This window comes from Canis lupus, chromosome 25 (genome assembly GCF_003254725.2).
Source record: "Canis lupus dingo isolate Sandy chromosome 25, ASM325472v2, whole genome shotgun sequence".
Classification (NCBI taxonomy): Eukaryota; Metazoa; Chordata; class Mammalia; order Carnivora; family Canidae; genus Canis; species Canis lupus.
In genome coordinates, this window is record NC_064267.1 from 11,004,398 (window position 1) to 11,025,701 (window position 21,304).

A 21,304-nucleotide genomic window follows, 5' to 3' on the forward strand; every position below is an offset into this window, starting at 1 on the left:
TTTCCAACCAACATCCATGCCCCACTGTTTCAGACTCAAAACAAGTGCTTCATAAACACTCATTTGAAGAAACTGAGATGTTAAGTGGCAAGTCCAAAGTTACAAGTAGCAATCAGGATTGAAATCTAAGCCTTCCAACTCAACATTTCAGTGATTTAACTATTATTTACTGAATACCAAGGAAGAGAAAGCAGCTCTGACATCTAGGTACTGACCTTGACGTTGCTATAAGCTTGTCTGGACCATATTCTGGGGACTAAAAGCAATTTCACCGAATAATATCAGACAAAGCCATTCTATAATCATGGTCAAGACAAAAACAAGACCACTCCACAATCTTGTCTAAACACAGACAGATCAGGAACATTGTTTAAACCACAAAAATGACCAAAAAAAAATGTCTGCTATAAGCTGCTTCCTTATCAGTTATGACTTTACCCTCCATCTAGTGTTCATTTCTTCTTACTAAGAATTAAGATACCCAATCATAGGATTACCCCTACTTCCTGAAAGCATCCAGTACAGTGCCAGGCCTTGCCTTTTTGAACTCTCCCCACAAGCGCATAAGCCCAAATCCCATAATAAATTCTAGCACTTCTACTGAGATACCCCATTGTTCCCCATTTATGCATCCCTCCTCCTTACCAGAATGAATAAACCCCACTTCAGGTGTGTTCCTGATGGGCTTGTTGCTAGGCATGTACAGGGTCTCCTTTGCTCCAGGGCTATTCTGTATATGCACATGTTGAGGGTTTCTAATGAAATTTGGTGTGACTGTTAGGTCCACTTGACAAACAAATGGAGGTTCAGAGAGACGAAATCATTTGCCCCAGGTCACACCGCCAGGAAGAGCCAGGGACCGCATTTCAGACCTTCCGTCAGGGGCACCCTCTTTCCCGCACCCTCCTGGGGAGGTCCCTACCCTGTTCCCCCAAGTCTGCGTTTCTTAGGGCTCTTGCCCTGCGACCCGGATGCTACGGGGAGCTGCGTCCCACGCACGTTACTTCTGCCAGTGATCTCGGTGTGCTTCCGTGAACGGGGACGCAAGACTCGGACACGCTTCCCTGCTGCAGAGCCAGGAGCCGGCCGCCGAGCACCCGCAGCCGGGGCGCCGCGGGGTGCCCGGGCCTCGGGGGCGGGCTCACGAGAGTGGCGCCGAGCGGACCAATCCCCGCGCGGGCGCCAGCCACGGGGCCCAATGGCAGGAGAGCCGCGCGGGCGGGCGACAGCGCCGCGGCCCCCCCCCGCCCCCAGCGGCCCCGCCCCCCCGGCGACGGGGGCCGCGAGCGCCGAGGACCCACGGACGCGCCCCCCGCCCGGCGGACAGACCGCGGCCCGCGCCGGGCCCGCCGCAGCTCCCCGGGCCGCGTCCGCAGGGCCACCGGGCGCCGAGCGAGGGCTGCGCGGGGACGTCGCCGTCGTCACTCGGACGCAGGAGTGAGCTTTCAGGGGTTTGCTGTGGGAGGAGACCTTGAGGTTCCCCGACAGGTGCATCGGTCGGATTCAACGGAAATTCCCTCCCGGCCCGACCGCCGCGGCCGCCCGGCCTCGGGGACACTCGCCGGGCAGGTGCCCGGGAGCGCAGGCGCCCCCAGGGACTCGGGGCCCCGAAAATGCTCGGACCCGCGCCTAGCCCGGCAGGAGGACTGTAACCGCGGGGTGAGTCTAAACGAGAAGAAACAAATCCCTCCGACTGGGAGCCGCTTGTGAACGTCCTCCTTCCTGTCCCGTTAACAAGCAGCAAAATAACCATGACAAACAGTTGCGTAACCGCCGCGTCCCCGCGGGGAGCCTCTCGGTTTCCCTTCTGAAACCGGCTGGCGGCACAGTGTGGGGACTCTAGTGCGATTATTCCCGACGAAAATGGGTGACAACTTATTAGAGCTATTTTAAGGCGGCTTGAGCCCTTTCTGTTTCTTAAAAATAGAAAGTAGGACAGTCTCCGGCTTACTGCATACCCCAACCCAAAGTAAAAAAACAATCTCTTGGGAAGTGCTTGCTGCCTTCTCCTCCCCAGTGTGCCTGTTTTCTCCACCGAAGCCCTCTCACTTCCTCGTTCTTTTTTTTTTTTTTTAATTTTATTTATTTATTCACGATAGACACAGGCAGAAGGAGAGGCAGGCTCCACGCCGGGAGCCCGACGCGGGACTCGACCCCGGGACTCCAGGATTGCGCCCTGGGCCGAAGGCGGCGCTAAACCGCCGAGGCACCCAGGGATTCCCCCTCGTCCTTTTTAATAGAAGTCAGCTACCTACCCAGGCAGTATGAAGATCTTCTTTGTAGAACCTGCCATTTGCCTTAGTGCATTTGCTATGACTTTGACTTCTCCACTGACCACACAGTATGTGTACAGGAGAATATGGGAAGAAACCAGCAACTACAGTTTTGTATCTGATAGCAATATTTCTGAGTGTGGAAAAAACAAAAGCAGTCCGATTTTTGCATTCCAGGAGGTAAGAAATTAACATATCCCTAAAAGGTAATAGAAGGAGAATGTGTCATGAGGTTTTCAATGAAACAGGGCATTGCACTCATTGTACTTTGGTCTCTCAAGGGTCACCTGAAAACTCTTAAATCCCAAGACAAGAGCCTTTATTCAGTTCTCTTGTTTGAAGTTTCCTGACACCTTTAATCTGCTTCTTCTAAGTAAAACCCCCTTCTTTTTCTGTGACACTGGTTGTTCTCTTTTCTCAGAAAGTTTCAGCCTAGTCTCATCTCCCCAATGGCTGTCCCCTTCCTGCTTCCCCCCAAAAACCTGAAGGTTGGACCGAGGCTAGCTGGAATGAGTACTGGGTGGCCTCAATGGGGGTGAAACAGGGTGTTTCTGCCCTTCCCTTGCTTGCTTCCTCCCAACCCCCCTTCTGCTTCACATACATGACCCAGTTTTCATGGACACCCCCCCCCTCCCCAAAGGAGCCCATTACTGAACACTATGGGCCCTGGGGCCAGTGTCCATCATGGGCTGCTAGGGGGCAGCATTTGGCGTTCCTCATTTGCTGTTATCAGGTCAGCTTTGACTCCCAAATGTTGAGGAGCTATGTGAGATTATCTGAGGAGGAGATCTATTTTGGCGCTGAGGACACTGAGAATGTTTAGCCAGATATTACAGGACCTTTCCTTCTGCCTCTCCGGCCTCCTCCCCCAATTTTTTGTTTAAAACTGGTGATACATCGCCATTCCCCTGCTCCCTCAGTTTGTATCAAAATCTGCCAATGTCCAGATGCAAAGGAGATGCATTCAGATTTGCAATCCCCCCCGCTCCAAAAAAAGCCTTAAAAACAGACCACACTTATAAACTTTGAACTATTCCCCTAGAGGATATTTAGTGATGGCAAAAGAGTGGCACTGCCACCATAGTCAAAGGACAAGAAGAGCTTAAGGGAATTCGAATCACCTGCCAGCTGGTTCTAAAATTTTCTCCTCAGTGGAAGAGAATTCAGGTATCACTGGGGAGATGAGTCTGAGGCCTGGAAGAAATGGCAAAGGGCCCAGAAGGAAAGCTCTAGCATTTCCGGAGGTGTTTCCTGAGGTGTCAGGTATAACCTTGCTGGGCTGAGGCCTGGCTGTTTGGCACAGTTTCTGCTGTTCCTCATTTCCATGGGAGAAATTTCCTTGGAACTCATAATTACTGGCAAGCTATGCAGGCATCCAGGTTCTGGCCTCAGGTGAGGTCATAAAAATAGAAGGGCCAAGGGATTCACCTCGTGGTTGTGTCTCCTGACTACAAGAATGTTTCCTATGATATATAATGTCATTCCCAGTGAGTGACAAGGTTCAATAGGCTCATTAGTTTCTATATTGGATTCTCTGCTTTCCCTCACCAGACACCTGGGAGCAATGGGAGGGACAGAGGGGGAGACAATGGAATGTCTGGAAAAGTTGGCTGCCCTTGACCTCCCTGAGAGGAGATAGGCTGGGGTTCAGTCACTGTGGTAGCCTCTGTGACTGTGCAGGTGATGAGTATTGGCCCCCTCTGGTCTTATGTAGTTGCTGAGAGCCCTTCACTGCCCAGAGCAGTGGTCTCATTTTGAAGATTTTTGCCAAATGTCTAAGTTGATTATTGTTTCATTAATTGTTTTTTATTAGATTAATATTCAAGATTAATTAGATTAATATTCAATCCCTTCCCTTAAAGGTGGTGCTCTAGAGCTACAGGTGCTTTTTCTCGGACTGGGAAGCTAGAAAGCACCACTGTCACCACCCACAACTGGGACAGGTCAGGTGGGCCACTCACCTTTTGCTCCTTAGGAAAGAGGAACACTTTTGCTTCCCTGGATGCACCAGCATCACCTTCAGTACTTCCATCTGTCCGCTTTTCTGGACAGTGTTCCCGCTCAGTATAAAAATACTCTCTTACCTGGGGTGCCATGCTCAGTCACTTAAGTGTCTGCCTTTGGCTCACATTGTGATCTCAAAGTCTTGGGATCCAGCCCTGCACTGGGCTCCATGCTCAGAGGGGAGCCTGTTTCTCCCTTTCCCTCTGCCTCTGCCCCTAACCTGTGCTCATGCTCTTGCTCTCTCAAATAAATAAAATGTAAGAAAGAAAGAAAAGAAAAGAAAGAGAGAGAAAGAGAAAGAGGAAAGAACATTCTCTTACCTTTCAATCCAAGGACAAATAAATATTCCCTGTTTTATGAGCTTCCTTCTCAATTCCCAGCTGTTGGTGGGTGCTGACTACTTGCTCACTAAAAATTTAGGAGTTTGAGAACTGTTTTTATAACCCTAAAAATAAATGTCAGAGCACAGGGTCAGTCCCTAATAAAATAAATAATTTTTTTTCAGTTCAGATTTTTCTTTGCCACTCCCCCAAAAGACCAATTATTTATATAAGAGTGCATAACAAAATAGTGTATTAAACTTCTTGCTATTATACTATATTATTTATCCTTTTATAAAACAAATACATGGACAGCTGCATTGCAATGCAAGATCATAATATGAATTTCAGGGTTCAGGTATAAGAATTAACTGAGCTATTTCACTTATACTTGACATTTTGAAAGTCTTATTTTTCAACCCATTGGGGTTAATACATATGTCCATATAAATAAATATCCATCTAACCTGATTTTCAAACCTTTTGAGTTTTCTGAGTCTTGTGACTCTTAAGATATACTTACATACTTCTCTCCAGCAAAATTAGTCTCTAAAGGATGTCTTAACAAAATGGCAAGCCTGTGGGCAGGAAATTATTGGGTGAGGGAGAAGAGGTAGGGAATTCTAGGCATGTCTGTTGGCTTCTGCAGAGGAAGGGCTTTTTAAACCCCTTGCCACCCTCTCTTTCCCACCCCATCCCCCTTCCCAGGTTAAAGGACTTGTTTTGAAGTATTACACTGGCCCCTGTGGTCTGTTCTCTTCAGGTACTTTCAAGATAGGACCCTGCTGATGTAAGAAAAGATGTTAGGGTTTGAAGCTGAAGGCCCAGAAAGAATTCTCGACCTGTCTTTGGTGCAAAAAGGTGGTTTTATTAAAGCACCAAGGACAGGACCCATGGGCAGAAGAGCTTCCCTGGGGTCATGTGGAGTGGCCCATTATATACTTTCAAGTTGGGAGGGGGTTAGGGATAATGAAAGTCTCTAAGGGATTTTGGAAGCAAAGTTTCAGCTATTGTTGGGAAAAGGTCATTTATTACCGTCTAATAAAACCTTAGTCATGAGGCTCCTCAAATGTGTAATAGTGGACCATATGCTTGGGGGAAGATTGCCAACATGTATCTTGGCGGTTTAGAGATAGAAGAAATTTCCAAAGCATTTTTATACGTTAAAGCTGGGGGTTGGGCTAAGTTAAGATTGCTTTTTGACCTTAGCAAAGTATTAACATCGAGGCAGCTGAGTCCCTAAGGGAATGTCACTCTGCCTTTTGCAAGGACTTGTCAATAGGCTGTAGATAGTAAGGAAATTTAATAAGTTTTAATTTAATAATTTTTCTTCTGCTTTTGTTTCCCACATCACTGCTATTTGGGGAAACAAGTTGGCATTAACCAGATCATGAAGTTGTTGTTGTTCAATAATTTATTTATAAACCTTTTAATAAGGGAATATTTCTACCCAATTGTAATTATACATTTTAGCCTATGAAATTGTGACTTTTTAAAAATTGATATTCCTTTCCTTAATTTATTCCTGTCTCAGTATACTGTTATTCTGTCAATCTTGTGTAGGAAATAGCACACTTTACTCTGATTTCTCCCATCAACCCTTATCTAGTATATAATTGTAATTTTCCAGAGTTAAAGGTATAGGTTACATATGAGGAGAGGAGTCTGTGTAAAAGGTTGAATTAGGAATGACACTAGATAAAAGACAGGATGTGGAGGGGAGGGGGGATTAGGAGGAGGAATCCCAGACTGAATAAGTATTTACTTGATGGCTTTTTTATCTGTAGAGATACAAAGATGTGCTCAAGAAGCCTAACCTAGTAAAAATGAAAACAGCCAAAGTTGATGAAGCGCTAATACATAATAGGATCTGTGCCATATACCTTAAATGGACATAGGGACTTTAAATGTAACTCTTACAAAAGCTTGCAAGACAGGGACTCTTGTTACCCACCTCCTGTCAGATGAAACCACAGGGATACATAATTTGGTCAGGGTCACACACAGCTAGCCAGTTACAGGGCCTATTTTACTTTCTTATTCATTCATGTAACCACTATCTATGACATGCCCTGTGAAGCACTGTTGTTGGAACTGGTGACACTGTAGGGAAGAAAACAGGGTTCCAGCTTTCCTGAAGGTTAGGTTGTAGTGGAGAGGGCACACAATAAGCAGCTCAATTAAAGTAACTCATCCTGTCGAGGAGTGACAAGTCTCTAAAGAAAGTATACTCAGCTACAGTCATAGAGCACTGGGTGAGGATTAGTGGGGTTGCTTTGGATTGTGTGATTAGTGATTGTGTGATTAGTCACAGAAGGCTTCTGAGGAGGTGACATCTGAATTGAGGAAGTGAGCTCTGTGACTGTCAGGCAGAGGGAACAGCAAATACAAAAGCGAATGAGCATGGAGTGTTTGAGGAATGGCATGCGGCTGAGGGGAACAAGGAAGTGGAGATGAAATCCGAGAAGTCATGGTGTCTGGCCACCCACACTATGGCAAGGAATTTGGATTTATTTCCCTATAAGGAAAACCACAGGGGGATTTTGAGCAGCGGGGTAACATGACATGAGCCAAATGCTTTTAAGATCACTCTAGGAGCGCCTGTGTGGCTCAGTGAGTTAAGTGTCTGCCTTCAGCTCAGGTCATGATCCCAGGGTCCTAGGATTGAGTCCCACATGGGGCTCCCTGCTTAGCGGGGAGTCTGCTTGTCCTTCTCCCTCTGAACCGCCCCACCCCCAATTGTGTTCCTCTCTCTCTTTCAAATAAATAAAATCTTTAAAAAAAAAAAAATCACTCTAATTGCTGTGTAAAGAACTGACTACATCTGAATCTAGATTGACCTAACTCCAGAGCTCTTAATCATTATACCAAAGAGCACACCTGGGGAATGATACTTGCCATATGAGAAGGTTCAGCAGAAGGAGAGATTACATCTGTTTGGGCATTTCAGGGAAATCCAAGTTGGGCTTGACTGTGGGCTGTGAATGTAACATAGAGTATTAGGGGAGTGAGTTGAGCTAATGCTAAAGAGTTGGGTTGGATCGCATCTTGGTGTCCTTATGTAACAGATGAGGAGTGTGAACTTTCTCTAACAAGCAATGGGCTGAGCAGGTGAAAGACATGCCACTAGTGTGTTTTGTAAGACACTGCCACCATTAGTGTCTATGATCTGCAAAGCGAGGAGGCTGGCATCACAGACGGCATTGAGGACAGAGCTAAGTAGATGCCAGGCCAGCCCAGGTGAAAACTATGAGCCTTATCCTTCCAGTGGCAGCTCTGGGACAGAAAAGAGCTAAAAGACATGAGAAGCACTGGGTGTTGGTGGGCATGGGTGAAGGGAAAGTCCAGAAACAAAGATGGCTTGAGTTTTGAGTCTGAGTGACTAGAACATTTTCTGATGAAAGTGCTTGCATTATTTGAATATATAAAAATAAACATAGGCTCACTCTAAAAAATTCATCAATTTCAGTAGTTGATATTTTTGTGGTTCATCACTTGTTTTAGGATGCTTTCTAAATATCACATGAATAAATCTATTTTTAAAAATTAGTTTGGCAATCCTTATTATAAAAATTACACTCTTTATATAAAATTTGGAAAATACAGAGAGAAGTAGCAAATAGAAAATGCTTTTAAATCACCCAAAATCCTTCCCATCAAATAACTAGCATAAGGATTGTAACATCTTCCAGTTTGTGTGTGTACCTGCTGGTTTTGATCCTTGGGGGACTATCAAATATGTCATTTACATGTGATACTCATTCCCCTTTAAGTAGACAGAAAGATCTATCACAGGAAAAGATATTACTCTTGCTTTACAACAGTGGTCATGAGCTCAGTGCTAAGCTGTTGAGAGAAGAAAGCAAAATTATTACATGACCAGTCCCAGATATCTTGGAGTCTGTGGATCTTCTATATAAAACAGACACACACCAATACACAGTGGTGTGTTCAAGTCCCCACCACAGTGCTTGCATATCATGCATGAGCTTTCATTACTATATCGCCTCTTGATGTTTGCTTTGTGAACCGGCGGAAGATTCAGGCTGTATCAAATCCATGCACCAGAGATTCCTTATTGGTGACCTACTAGAAATGTAAAGAAAAGTATGCTCTGTGATATTTCTGTGCATGTTGCCTATATCTCTGTAAACACATTATCTTCTTTTTGTTTATTTGCAGGAAGTTCAGAAGAAAGTATCTCTTTTCAATCTGCAGATGGACATAAGTGGTTTAATTCCTGGTCTAGTGTCTACTTTCATACTTCTGTCTCATAGTGATCATCGAGGACGAAAATTCCCTTTGATTTTGTCTTCTGTTGGTTCTCTTGCAACCAGTGTTTGGCTCTGTTTGCTTTCCTATTTTGCTTTTCCATTCCAGCTTTTGATTGCATCTACCTTCATTGGTGCACTTTGTGGCAATTCCACCACTTTCTTAGGAGCTTGTTTTGCCTACATAGTTGATCAATGTACAGAACAGAAACAAAGAACAATTCGAATAGCTATAATCGACTTCATACTTGGACTTGTCACTGGACTCACGGGACTGTCTTCTGGCTATTTTATCAGAGGATTAGGTTTCATGTGGTCATTTTTTATTATTGCTATGGCTCATGCTATTAACTTGATTTATATTTCATTTTTTCTTGGTGATTCATTGAAAGAAACTTCATCTCAGAATGTTTCCATATCCTGCAGTGAAGGCTTTAAAAACCTATTTTACCGAACTTACATGCTTTTTAAAAATGCTTCTGGTAGGCAACGGTATTTTCTCTGTTTGTTACTTTTTACAATGATCGCTTACTTTTTTGTGATAATTGGTGTTTCCCCCATTTTTATCCTTTATGAATTGGATTCACCACTCTGCTGGAATGAAGTTTTTATAGGTTATGGATCAGCTCTGGGTAGCGTCACTTTTTTTAGTAGTTTCCTAGGAATATGGCTTTTTTCTTACTGTATGGAAGACATTCACATGGCCTTCATTGGAATCGTTACCACCATGGCAGGGATGGTTATGACTGCTTTTGCCAGAACAACACCGATGATGTTTTTAGGTAAATTACAAATGTAGCCTTAGAACTAACCATGTATTTGATGTTTATAAGCAAATGAATTTAGTCTGTTGGTTGAGAAACTTTTAATATAATATTCTCTATTTAATGCATTCGAGTTCAATTAAGGCACTTTGTTAAAAGCTAGTTTGCCAGAAACTGAAAGCCAAGTTGCTTTAAAACAGTAATTCACAGAATAATCACAGTTTCCAAATTTGCATACTTGCCAAAAGATTTGATTTCAGGAACATTCTTCTTGTGAGTCAGTTCTTCAGTAGAGCTTTCACCAACTTGAATATTTCTTAAAATGCTAAGAAGGTTGGAGCGCTTGGGTGGCTCAGTCAGATGAGTGTCCAACTCTTTATTTTGGCTCAGGTCATGATCTCAGGGTTGTGAGATGGAGCCTGTGTCCTCTTTTCCCTCTGCCCCCCTAAAAAATGCTGCTAAGAAGACTACTTTGCATAAACATTTTAAACAGCATTATATAAAGTAGACTCAAAAGATTTATAAAATTCATATTTATTGAATATATTCAAGAAAAAAATTCTTTAAGACAAGATTTTGCAAATTGGTCATTTCACGAATTGGTTTTTGATAAATCAATTTTTGCCTAACAGACTGCTTCCTTAACTACCTACCCCATAAGTAGTTTCTGTAGGGCTTGAGTGAGATGCTGCATTTGAAAAAGCTAAGGGATCTGTAAAGTGGGACCTTGAGAAAGGTCCAATTTCATTTTTTTAAGGTACTGTCAGCCTGTTGCTACCTTGCAGGGAAGTAGGGTGACCAAAGAGAATTGGGCTTAATGTCCATCTATAGTGCCAGATGATCTTGGGAAAGTTACTTAACTACTCTGGGTCCTCATTTACTCATCTGTAAAATGGGCACAGTAGCACCTAATTCACCAGGTTATAATGATCACTCTAAAGCACTTAGCACAATGCCTCACGCTGGGTTAATGTTAGTTTCCCCTAGAGTTGCCAGGGCCAAGTAAGTTGATATACATGAAAGCACCTTGAAAACTTTAAAGTCCTCTGCAAAATTAATATATTATTATTTTATCATATAATTGGAAATGCTAGTGCCTATTAGGGGTCATAATTTAAGAGGAGAGGCAATCGGTGTTCATGAAATTATTCCAAAGATGGACAAGCAGAAAGATAAAGAACCAATTTATCAATAAGTGTATCAGTATAATAAAAGAATGCTGACACTAAAATGCTAAGTCTAAAAAAGTAAACACAAAAAACAAATGAAAAACCTAAGTCCCAACTTTGCTAAATGAGAGGTTACTATAATAATCTGGGAAAAAGCAGATGAGTCCCAATTGGCAGATTATACAGATCTGACCCTAACACCTCCCTGAACTCTTGTTCTTAGCACTGCAATTCAAGAGTAAGCAAACCTAGAACTGAACTGTCTGCAGTGCATCTTCATTCCTTAAACAGAAGTCTACAATTAATTCAGTCCTTTGATGCAATGAGTTAGGGCACTTATAGAAAATGAATATATTTAGAGAGAACATATTTCACATCTAAAATTGACCACTGGTTTTCTGATTTCTCACCATTTCTCTTACAGTCAGGCTGCCTTTCCTTTTCACTATTGTGCCACTCTCTGTTCTACGCTCCATGATATCAAAAGCGGTTCGTTCCACTGAACAAGGTGAGTTTCATTTGCTTAAGGAAAATAATGAATCTACAATCTATACCAACTCAAATCTATGTATGACCAATGTTTCATTCTTCAGAATATTCTACAAACTTTTTTCTGCTCAGAACTCCTTTTGATTTAATTGGTAAGTTCTGTGTTAGAAAGAGGCCTACTTCAGATAGAGGTGCCCCTGCCCACGGTCTCTTGCTTTCAAAGGCTTGCTCTAGCCAGGGCCAGCCCCAAGAGGAGGGGAATGCTCAGAGTTAGGCAGATGCCCACTGGGAGCCCACCACACCTGCCTCTTCTAGACTACACTCTGGGTACCTGGATCCCCATAATTCCTAGCCAAACAGCCCTGGGTTCATGTCCATGAGCGCCTGGTCGGTCCTGTTCCTTAGACCCTTTGGCCTGAGAGTGTACTGTGACCCAAGTGTGCTCCCCTCTAGACCAAAGGAGTAGCCAAGCCATGACTCTTTATGGGAGACGTGGCCCAACCTTGGCATTGCAGAGTGGGGTGTCTACAGCCATGTGTAAATGATTCTTTCTGAACTGGATGGAGGAAGAGGTAGAACAGAACTTGCGTGGGCTATGTCCTGCAGCTGGGAACTGAGGGCCAAGAGCTAGTTAGCTCTGCCAGTGCTGTCATGTGCCTACATAGAACTCCAAAAAGTCTGAAAATTCTAAGTTTCTGTCTGACCTTCCAAACATCATGAAGATATATAAGGTATATTTTTTCAGAGCAGGGAGAGAGAATGTATCTTTATGAACAGTTTGTTCATAGAACTGTAACATTTAAATACTTACAATATAATATATATAGGCCTTTAATTGTATTCTTACACTGGCCCCCACAAATGTTAGAGCTGGGCTTAAATTAGAGTCCTAGCAAAAACAGGATCCCACTCAGCTGGCTCAATAGAAACTTTAATGAAGGGCAGCAATGTGGCAGAGTGGGCAGTGGCAAAGGCACCCGGAGAAGATGACCCAAATAAGGAGGGAGCAGAGATGAAACACCACAACCTTTCTTTCCACCTTCATCCCATTGACCAAGCACAATAGAAAGTCAGGTTAGCAAGGAAATCCAAGTCATATGATCTGAAGGGTCAGCCTCCCAAGCACAGAGCCAAACACAGGAGATTAAACAGTGAAGGGGAAGGCAAAGAATGAGCAACACAGAAGGACAAAACAATTAAATTTCTGGTTAGAACTCGTTACCAGTTAGATATCCGGCATATGGGATTGTCCTCCTTCCTCTCTGTATCATATAAATATTGTTAGACTTTGGAGCTTTCTTTTGTTTCATGTCTCAGCCCGGTGCCAACATTCATATTAATTCAATATTCATATTAACATATTCATATGTTGATGGATCATTCATAATTATGCTATTTTATTTATGGCAGCTTAGTTAACATTGGGGAAGACTGCACAAATCAATACATTTAAAAACGTATTTCTTGGTTCTCTTCCACTCGTTAGATGCAGTTATATATTCACACAGCTGTTTATAGATTATGAAATGATGATTAACTGGAAAATGACTTAGGAATATAAAAATGTATAACTATAGTATGTAAAAACCTACCTGCTTCCTTGGGTTATGCAATGGTTTTTAGATATGACACCAAAGGCACAACATAAAAGAAGAAATAGATAAATTAGATCTTATGCAAATTAAAAACTTCTGTGCTTCAAAGGACACCATCAAGAGAGTGAAAAGACAACCGAAAGAATATCAGAATATATTTGTAAATAATATGCTTAATAAGGAACTTGGGAGGTGAGCAGGGAGATGGATGAAGTAAGTGAAGGGCATCAAGAATACACTTACCATGATGAGCACTGAGTAATATATGGAAGTGTTGAATTACTATAGTGTACACCTGAAACTAATATATGTATGTTAACTGCACTGGAATTAAAAAAAAAAAAAAAGCTCAACAACAAAAGGACAACCCAAGGATCTGAAGAGACATCTCTCCAAAAAGGTATATGGATGGCCAATAATAAGCACATGAAGAAATGTTCAATGTCATTAGCCATCAGGGAAATACGAATCAAAACCATAATGGGACCCACTAAGGATGGCTAAAATGAAAAAGGTGTGGAGAAACTGGAACCCCCCTACACTGCAAGTGAGAACATAAAATGATCCACCTATTTTGCAAAATCAGTTTGGTAGCTCCTCAGAAAGTTAGAGTTATCTTATGACTCAGCAATTCCATTTGTAGCAATAGAATGGAATTGAAATTAAAATAGAAATGAAAACATATGCCCACACAAAGATCTCATACACAAATGTTCACAGCAGCATTATTTATAATAGTCAAAAAGTATAAACAAATGGAAATGTCCATGAACTAATGAACGGATAGACACATTTTGGTGTATCTGCCCAATGGAATGTTATTTAGCAATAAAAATAAAGTCCTGATGGTACCTGCTACACAGAGGGGGATCCTTAAAAACATAATGCTAAATGAAAAAAAACCAGACACAAAAGGCTATATATGAATATGGTTCCATCTAGAAGAAATGTTCAGAAAAGGCAAACCCATAGAGACAGAAATCAAAGAAGCACTGTCCAGGGCTGGGGAGTTAGTGGGTGACTGGGAATGGGTACAGTTCTGAGGTGATGACTGTACAGCTCTGTGAACTGTGCAATTTAAAGGAGGTGGCTTTTAAGGTCTACAAATTTTATCTCAATAAAGCTGTTCAGCAAAAAAAAAAAAAAATCTATACCTGCTTTAACTTGGAACTAATATAGACTTCTCAGAGTATATAATTTGCTTCTGTTTATATTTGGTTTAGTTTATTTATAAAGGCTTTTTTAAAGTCATTTCATACTGTTAAATATAGTGACATTTCAAAATGTTTTGTTTACCTTTTGGCATTTCATATTCTGAATTGTAACATCGTGAATTGTTTTTCTATTGTTCTAGGATAGTATAATTACTTTGTTTTTAACTGCAAACTACGGAATCCTTTTGGTGATGTCAGAATTTCCATACTGAATATATTCCCATCCTTCATTACTTTTTATTTTTTTTATTTTTTTTTAATTTTTATTTATTTATGATAGTCACAGAGAGAGAGAGAGAGAGGCAGAGACACAGGCAGAGGGAGAAGCAGGCTCCATGCACTGGGAGCCCGATGTGGGATTCGATCCCGGGTCTCCAGAATCACGCCCCGGGCCAAAGGTGGGCGCCAAACCGCTGCACCACACAGGGATCCCCCTTCATTACTTTTTAAAAATGGAATCTTTTTATGAAAATGTTACGCACTTTAAAGTAATGAGAGAAGGGGAAATACTGCATTGGTTTCCACTAGACTCTCAGTGAAAGGAGAGAAAATAAATTCGGGTAATTATTTTGGAATTTCTGTGCTTTGTACAGCTGTGAAACTCACAGCTAAAGCCACCCTGGACTGCCTCTTACCTTGTCACTACCTGCACACTCCTTATGATTACAAATTGGAACATCATAAGGACAGACTTGACTTTTGAGGTCTATTGAATTGGAAAAAGGTATAGAAAAGAAACTAAACTGTACTTACTATTTAGTCCAGTTTTCTCTGGTAACTATTAAACAAGTTGAACTGCTAGGGGAAGTTAAACAACAGGAGAACCCTATTTTTTTTAATTTATTTTTTATTGGTGTTCAATTTACTAACATACAGAATAACACCCAGTGCCCGTCACCCATTCACTCCCACCCCCCGCCCTCCTCCCCTTCTACCACCCCTAGTTCGTTTCCCAGAGTTAGCAGTCTTTACGTTCTGTCTCCCTTTCTGATATTTCCCACACATTTCTTCTCCCTTCCCTTATATTCCCTTTCACTATTATTTATATTCCCCAAATGAATGAGAACATATAATGTTTGTCCTTCTCCGACTGACTTACTTCACTCAGCATAATACCCTCCAGTTCCATCCACGTTGAAGCAAATGGTGGGTATTTGTCATTTCTAATAGCTGAGTAATATTCCATTGTATACATAAACCACATCTTCTTTATCCATTCATCTTTCGTTGGACACCGAGGCTCCTTCCACAGTTTGGCTATCGTGGCCATTGCTGCTATAAACATCGGGGTGCAGGTGTCCCGGCGTTTCATTGCATTTGTATCTTTGGGGTAAATCCCCAACAGTGCAATTGCTGGGTCGTAGGGCAGGTATATTTTTAACTGTTTGAGGAACCTCCACACAGTTTTCCAGAGTGGCTGCACCAGTTCACATTCCCACCAACAGTGTAAGAGGGTTCCCTTTTCTCCGCATCCTCTCCAACATTTGTTGTGAGAACCCTATTTTGTAGCCGTATGGTTGTTTATGCCAGACAGACATACTGCCTGACCAACTTTCCATCAAGAATGGATTTAAGCCATTGCATAATAGAACTAGAACAATCCAGTCTATCTTCCACGGCACTGTGCCTAGCTGTAGCAAGAGATCAGAAGTAAAAGAAGATAGTAGCTTAGGGAGGGAGGGAGGAGTACTACTTCCCAATTAAACTGACTTCAAGAATTATCATAAAACATGGAGGCAGTAGGTCTTTATGCTACTTGCTGATTGATAACTAGGCTCTTGAATTATTCGTTTGACAAGTATAGATTAAACATATCTACCATGTGCCAGGGCAGATAGGCTCTGGAACACAGCAGTAAACAAAGTAGATGTACACCTGGCATGAACAGAGCTTTCATTTTAGTTAAAAGAAGACACATGTGAAAATACAATATTTTTCAGATATGTTTATGTTTTATGAACATGTGACCTGTCATTCAGTGAAGACTTAGAAGCAACATATGAGAGTATGTATACTAGGGTAAAAAGCTTAAAGAGATAAAAATGAACATATAACACTGTCTACTAGACCAAAACCATGGGGAAAATTAGAACGTAGACGCATAAACCGTAATCCAGCTATGAAAGGTGACCCTCAAGCTTGCCTTTTCTTTCTTAATCTTGAAGGACAATAGTAATTGTGGCTATGTGTGTGTCTGTGCAGGAGAGAAGACTGGATTTCAAATGTGTCAGCTGCTGTTGCCTCTTACATTTGCCCTACTGACATACAAAGTATTGTGTTTTCAACTTCCCTCACATCAGGTCAAGAATTAATGGCCGAGTTTCTTCACCTACAAAATCGGTTACTGGCTTCTCAGGGATTTAGAGGGAATAGCTTTCATTCACCAAGCAGTGCCCTATGTTTGCTTTTAATAATAAGGAACGATTTTCTCCCTTTGTTTTATTATACAGCCATTTCATTTTCTCTCTCCATACCTTGACCCCAAACAGGCACCCTATTTGCTTGCATTGCTTTCTTGGAAACACTTGGTGGAGTCACTGCAGTTTCTACTTTTAACGGAATTTATTCAGCCACCGTTGCTTGGTACCCAGGCTTCACCTTTCTGCTGTCTGCTGTTCTATTACTAATTCCAGCCGTCAGTCTATGGTATGTCATTATTTTTAAGCATTTTATCAAAGGATAGCGGGATTAAATGAATTCCCTAATCTTACCAGTAAAATTACATAGACTGTTAAAGTAGTTAAAAACCAAAATGCAACTGAGTAATTTTTTTAATTAATTAATTTTTTCTAGAGAGAGAGTGAATGGTGGGGAGGGGCAGAGGGAGAGGCAAAGAGAAAGAGAATCTCAAGTAGGCTCCATGCTGACTGAGCTCAGCGAGGAGCCGGATGTGGGGCTTGATCTCATAACTGTGAGATCATGACCTGAGCTGGAATCAAGAATTGGATGCCTAACCGACTGAACCACCCAGGCCCCCCCTTAACTGAATAACTTTTAAAGATCTAATTGGCTCTACTAATTGATTCATGAATCAGGCAGCATCCCATCTAACAAGTAGAGGGGAACTCTGAGGAGCTGTGCTGAGTGAAAGGTTTTCACAGAATGGAGGGTGGGGTCAAGAAGTTATTAGCAAAAGAGAAGAAATAATTATTTCAGGCAGAGTCACCTTCCCCTAAGGGGAAGGGCAGGGAGTCTTATCAGGTAGATGACCCCATCTTCCTTTGGGGGATGGAGAGGACCCATTTGGTAGGCTCACTGGTGCTGATCAGAAAACGCCTGCCTGACTGGTGAAGACTGTCTCTGAGGGAGGCTGGAACTGCAGTTAACTTACATCAGTCCAGGTTTGACAACTTGGCCTACCTGACGCCATTTTGGGCCTATGGTTCTGTGTTAACAAAGTTTTGCCTCAGAATGTACTTTTCTCAATAACTTTTAGACATGAAAACATCTATTGATAATTCCTAAGAGGAATTTGGAATTTTGATACCTAGATCTATGCAAGTATTGACAGTTCCTCTATAATTTTGATGAAAAGTTATTTGTACTAGATATCTTTTTTAAAAAGACTATTGAACTGGCAAAATTAAAAATACATGCTGCGCTAATGGGTACATGATGAGACAGTCGTATACATTGCTGATAGTATTATTTGGCACTATCATTTTTGGAAAGCAATTTATAAAGACAAAAAAAATCTTTAAATGACCAAATGGTCACTAGAAGAATGGCTAAATAAGTGATGGTGCATCCATATCATGAAAAATAACATTAATTAGAATTGGGAAGTAGGATAATGGGCAATTTTAATTTTATTCTTCATATATTTATACATACCTGTTATGAACACACATGCAGCTAGCTAGGACAATTATCCTTTTAAAAATGCTGCTAATGTGGGATCCCTGGGTGGTGATTTAGCACCTGCCTTTGGCCCAGAGCACAATCCTGGAGTCCTGGGATTGAGTTCCACATTGGACTCCCTGCGTGGAGCCTGCTTCTCCCTCTGCCTGTGTCTCTGCTTCTCTCTCTCTCTGTGTGTCTCTTATGAATAAATAAATAAAATCTTTAAAAGAAATGCTGCTAATGTAATGTAGATGGTCTTCTAAGACATTTTTAACCCTATATTCAGTTTTTTTTGAGATTTTATTTATTTATTCATGAGCAGCACAGAGAGGCAGAGACACAGGCAGAGGGAGAAGCAGGCTCTCTGCAGGGAGCCTGATGCAGGACTCAATCCCAGGACCTTGGGATCATGACCTTAGCTTAAGGCAAATGCTCAATGACTGAGCCACCCAAGTGCCCCTGTTCAATACTTTTAAAAAATAAAATTATACGCAGGGTATGTGGATGGCTCAGCCCATTGAGTGTCTGACTTTAGCTTGGGCCATGATCTCCAGGTCCCAAGGTGCCACATCAAGCCCCATCTTATGCTCCCTGCTCAGTGGGAAGTCTTCTTGTCCTTTTATCCTTCTCACCCCCTGCTCATGCTCTCTCTCTGTCAAATAAATAAAATTGTTCCTCTGCTTGGATAATGCTTTGTTTCATAGAGCCCATCAAGGTCATATTGACAGGAAAAGCTTTTAATAGATGCAAAAACCTTAAAATGGAATCACTTTAAAGGATGTATATTTTCACTTTTCCTAACACGTTTAATCAGTGACAGGCATGATATTTATATAGGTAACACTGGGGTGATTGGAAAAAATAAAATCTTTAAAATAAAATTATATGCTTTTCTCCCCAAGATTATTTATTTATTGGAGGGGGGGAGGGGGGGATGAGGGGCAGAACAGGAAGAGAGAGTCCTAAACAGACTCCGCTCTGAGCCCCAGGTGTGGGGCTCCATCTCACACCCCTGAGATGAGTTGGTTGCTTAACCAACTGAGCCCCCCAAGTGCCTCCCATTACATGCTTTTTTAATTCCAGATATCTTCTTGTCCCAGTTTCAGTTACAGATATTGAACATGAACTTCAGCCATATCCACAGTCATACTACTTTTTGTGGACTACAGAATAAACAGTAGGATGGATGGACATTTTAGGTATCTGGAAGAGGAAAAAACTGTAGATTTATTATTTTCAGAATAAGTCAGTTGGACTCAAAATGCTATTATGTTCCTTCTATGTATAATTTGCATAATTTATCAGAAGCCATGTACCAGGGGAAAGACAGGTTATTTATTTATGGGTTGCCTTATTTGCAATTTTAAAATGTCTTGTTTGCTTTTGCAGTGTGGTCAAGTGCACCAGCTGGAATGAAGGCAGCTATGCACTTCTTACACAAGAGGAATCCAGTGAAGACACTTCAGATAGATGATTAATTGTGATTTTAAAAAAAAAAAACAACAAACAGCTAAACACATGTATCCTATGCTTTGACTTCTGAGGACTGTAAATGAGTTCCATAATCAATATTTCATCAATAATCAATGTCATAGTTTCTTTCTTCTAAACTGAACAGGAGAGAACTAGCTCCTGGTTCTAGCTTCTTAAAGTATTTTGCACTTTGAGCACTTTATGAACATCATGTGATAGATTTCCATAGATAGAAAAACAAATCTCAAAACACTTCTCACCTTGGGATTTAGGAATGAAACTGAAACTTCACAGTATAAAGAGATTGAGAAACCTGACACAATCAAAAGCAATAATTTCCCTGACATACTCAGTTTCCTTTTGGGACCAAGGAGAACACTATACCTCAGTTTTTTCATCTGCAAATGGGTTTCTGACCTCTGGAAGATTTTGAAGGCATAACTATTCAAAATTATGATGAATTATTCACTGATAGGAAAACAATGATAAAACTTTCAAATATTTAAAGTGCAGTCGTACCTCTGCTTAGAAAATAGTTTGTTTTAGAGATCCCATCAAGGTGGTATGACAGGGAAAGCTTTTAATAGATGCAAAAACTTTGAAATGGAATCACTTTAAAGGATGCATATTTTCACTATTTCTAACATGTTTCATCAGTGATAAGCATGATAATATTTATATAGGTAACACAGGAGTGATTGGAAAAAAATATCATTAAGAAATTGTTTACAAAGCAATGCAAAAACGGAGTAAGCAGCCAGTCAGGAAGTGACAGTACAATATTCATTCATTATTTTTATCAAGGGATAGCCACTTCTTACAGCCTTAAACTTATCTTGAAACCCACCCTGGTCCCTGAAAACACATTCTCTCATGCCTCCTATCTTTCTATACATTGTCCCATTTCCCCTTCCTCCCTTCGGACCATGAAACTTTAGAATCTCAGCCAAAACACTGCTTTCTCTGAATAGCCTTCTTGACATTTCTTGCCTACTCTTGTAATCCCCCAACTTCTGCAGGGCACCCACAGCACTTTGTGTATACTTCCATCCAAGCAGATTCCATTGTCTCATAATATTTATTTTATTAATATTACCTGACAATGAGGACGGGACAGTCTTTGATTCATTTTATCCTCAATAAATGTTTGTTGAACTGAATATATAAATTTGTTTTTACTTGTGAAAATAATTTAAAGCTACATATTTCATGCGTCATGAATATAACCACTGATAGCATGCCACAGCCAGCTTTAAAAGATATGCTAGCTCATACACTTTTTAAATTGGTTCATGGTATTTTTACCGGTCTTTGAATATCTTCGATTTTCTAAGTTACCATATGTAATAACGCAAATGTCTTTAAGTACAACTAGATGATTCTTTGTAATCTCTTAAACGCAGAGTTTTCCATTTGACAACACTGCTTACAACTTTTTCCTGTAGGGTAATCAATGATCACTGGACTAGCCAAGAACACTCAATGTAAAATACTATAAATTTTTATTTCCAAGACTACTACTTTTAAGTCTACCTAATGTCTTCTGGGCTGGAAGCTTGTGTAAGAACTGAGTGATTTCTATATTTATTTATTTTTCTTCCTATTCAATGCTCTTTCCACCAAAAAAGTACTTTATGGTTTACAAAGTGTTCCTCTATATCAATTTATCATATACTCTCTTAATAATCCTGGCAAAGTGGATATTTATTTTCCTCATTTTACAGACAAGTATCAGAGAGACCTCACTCACCATGGTTATTCAATTACCACTAAGCAGTAGCATTACACAGAGATGGTCTTTGCACTGCTGAGATTCTTCATAGGTAAGGTATACACATTACAGATTGTAAATCTTTTTTTTTTTAAGAAATAATGTTTTTTTTAAATTT

The 21,304-nt window shown here is 41.1% G+C and overlaps 1 protein-coding gene across 1 annotated transcript; it reads left to right on the forward strand.

Moving 5' to 3' along the window:
* The first annotated feature begins 1,314 nt into the window (after nucleotides 1-1,314).
* On the forward strand, nucleotides 1,315-20,575 carry SLC46A3 (solute carrier family 46 member 3). Its single transcript, XM_025462608.3, has 6 exons — nucleotides 1,315-1,659; nucleotides 2,100-2,453; nucleotides 8,780-9,650; nucleotides 11,226-11,309; nucleotides 16,589-16,745; nucleotides 19,332-20,575. Exons 2-6 carry the CDS (start codon nucleotides 2,265-2,267, stop codon nucleotides 19,414-19,416), a joined length of 1,386 nt encoding a protein of 461 aa, XP_025318393.1. The 5' UTR covers nucleotides 1,315-1,659; nucleotides 2,100-2,264; the 3' UTR covers nucleotides 19,417-20,575.
* The last annotated feature ends 729 nt before the right edge of the window (nucleotides 20,576-21,304 follow it).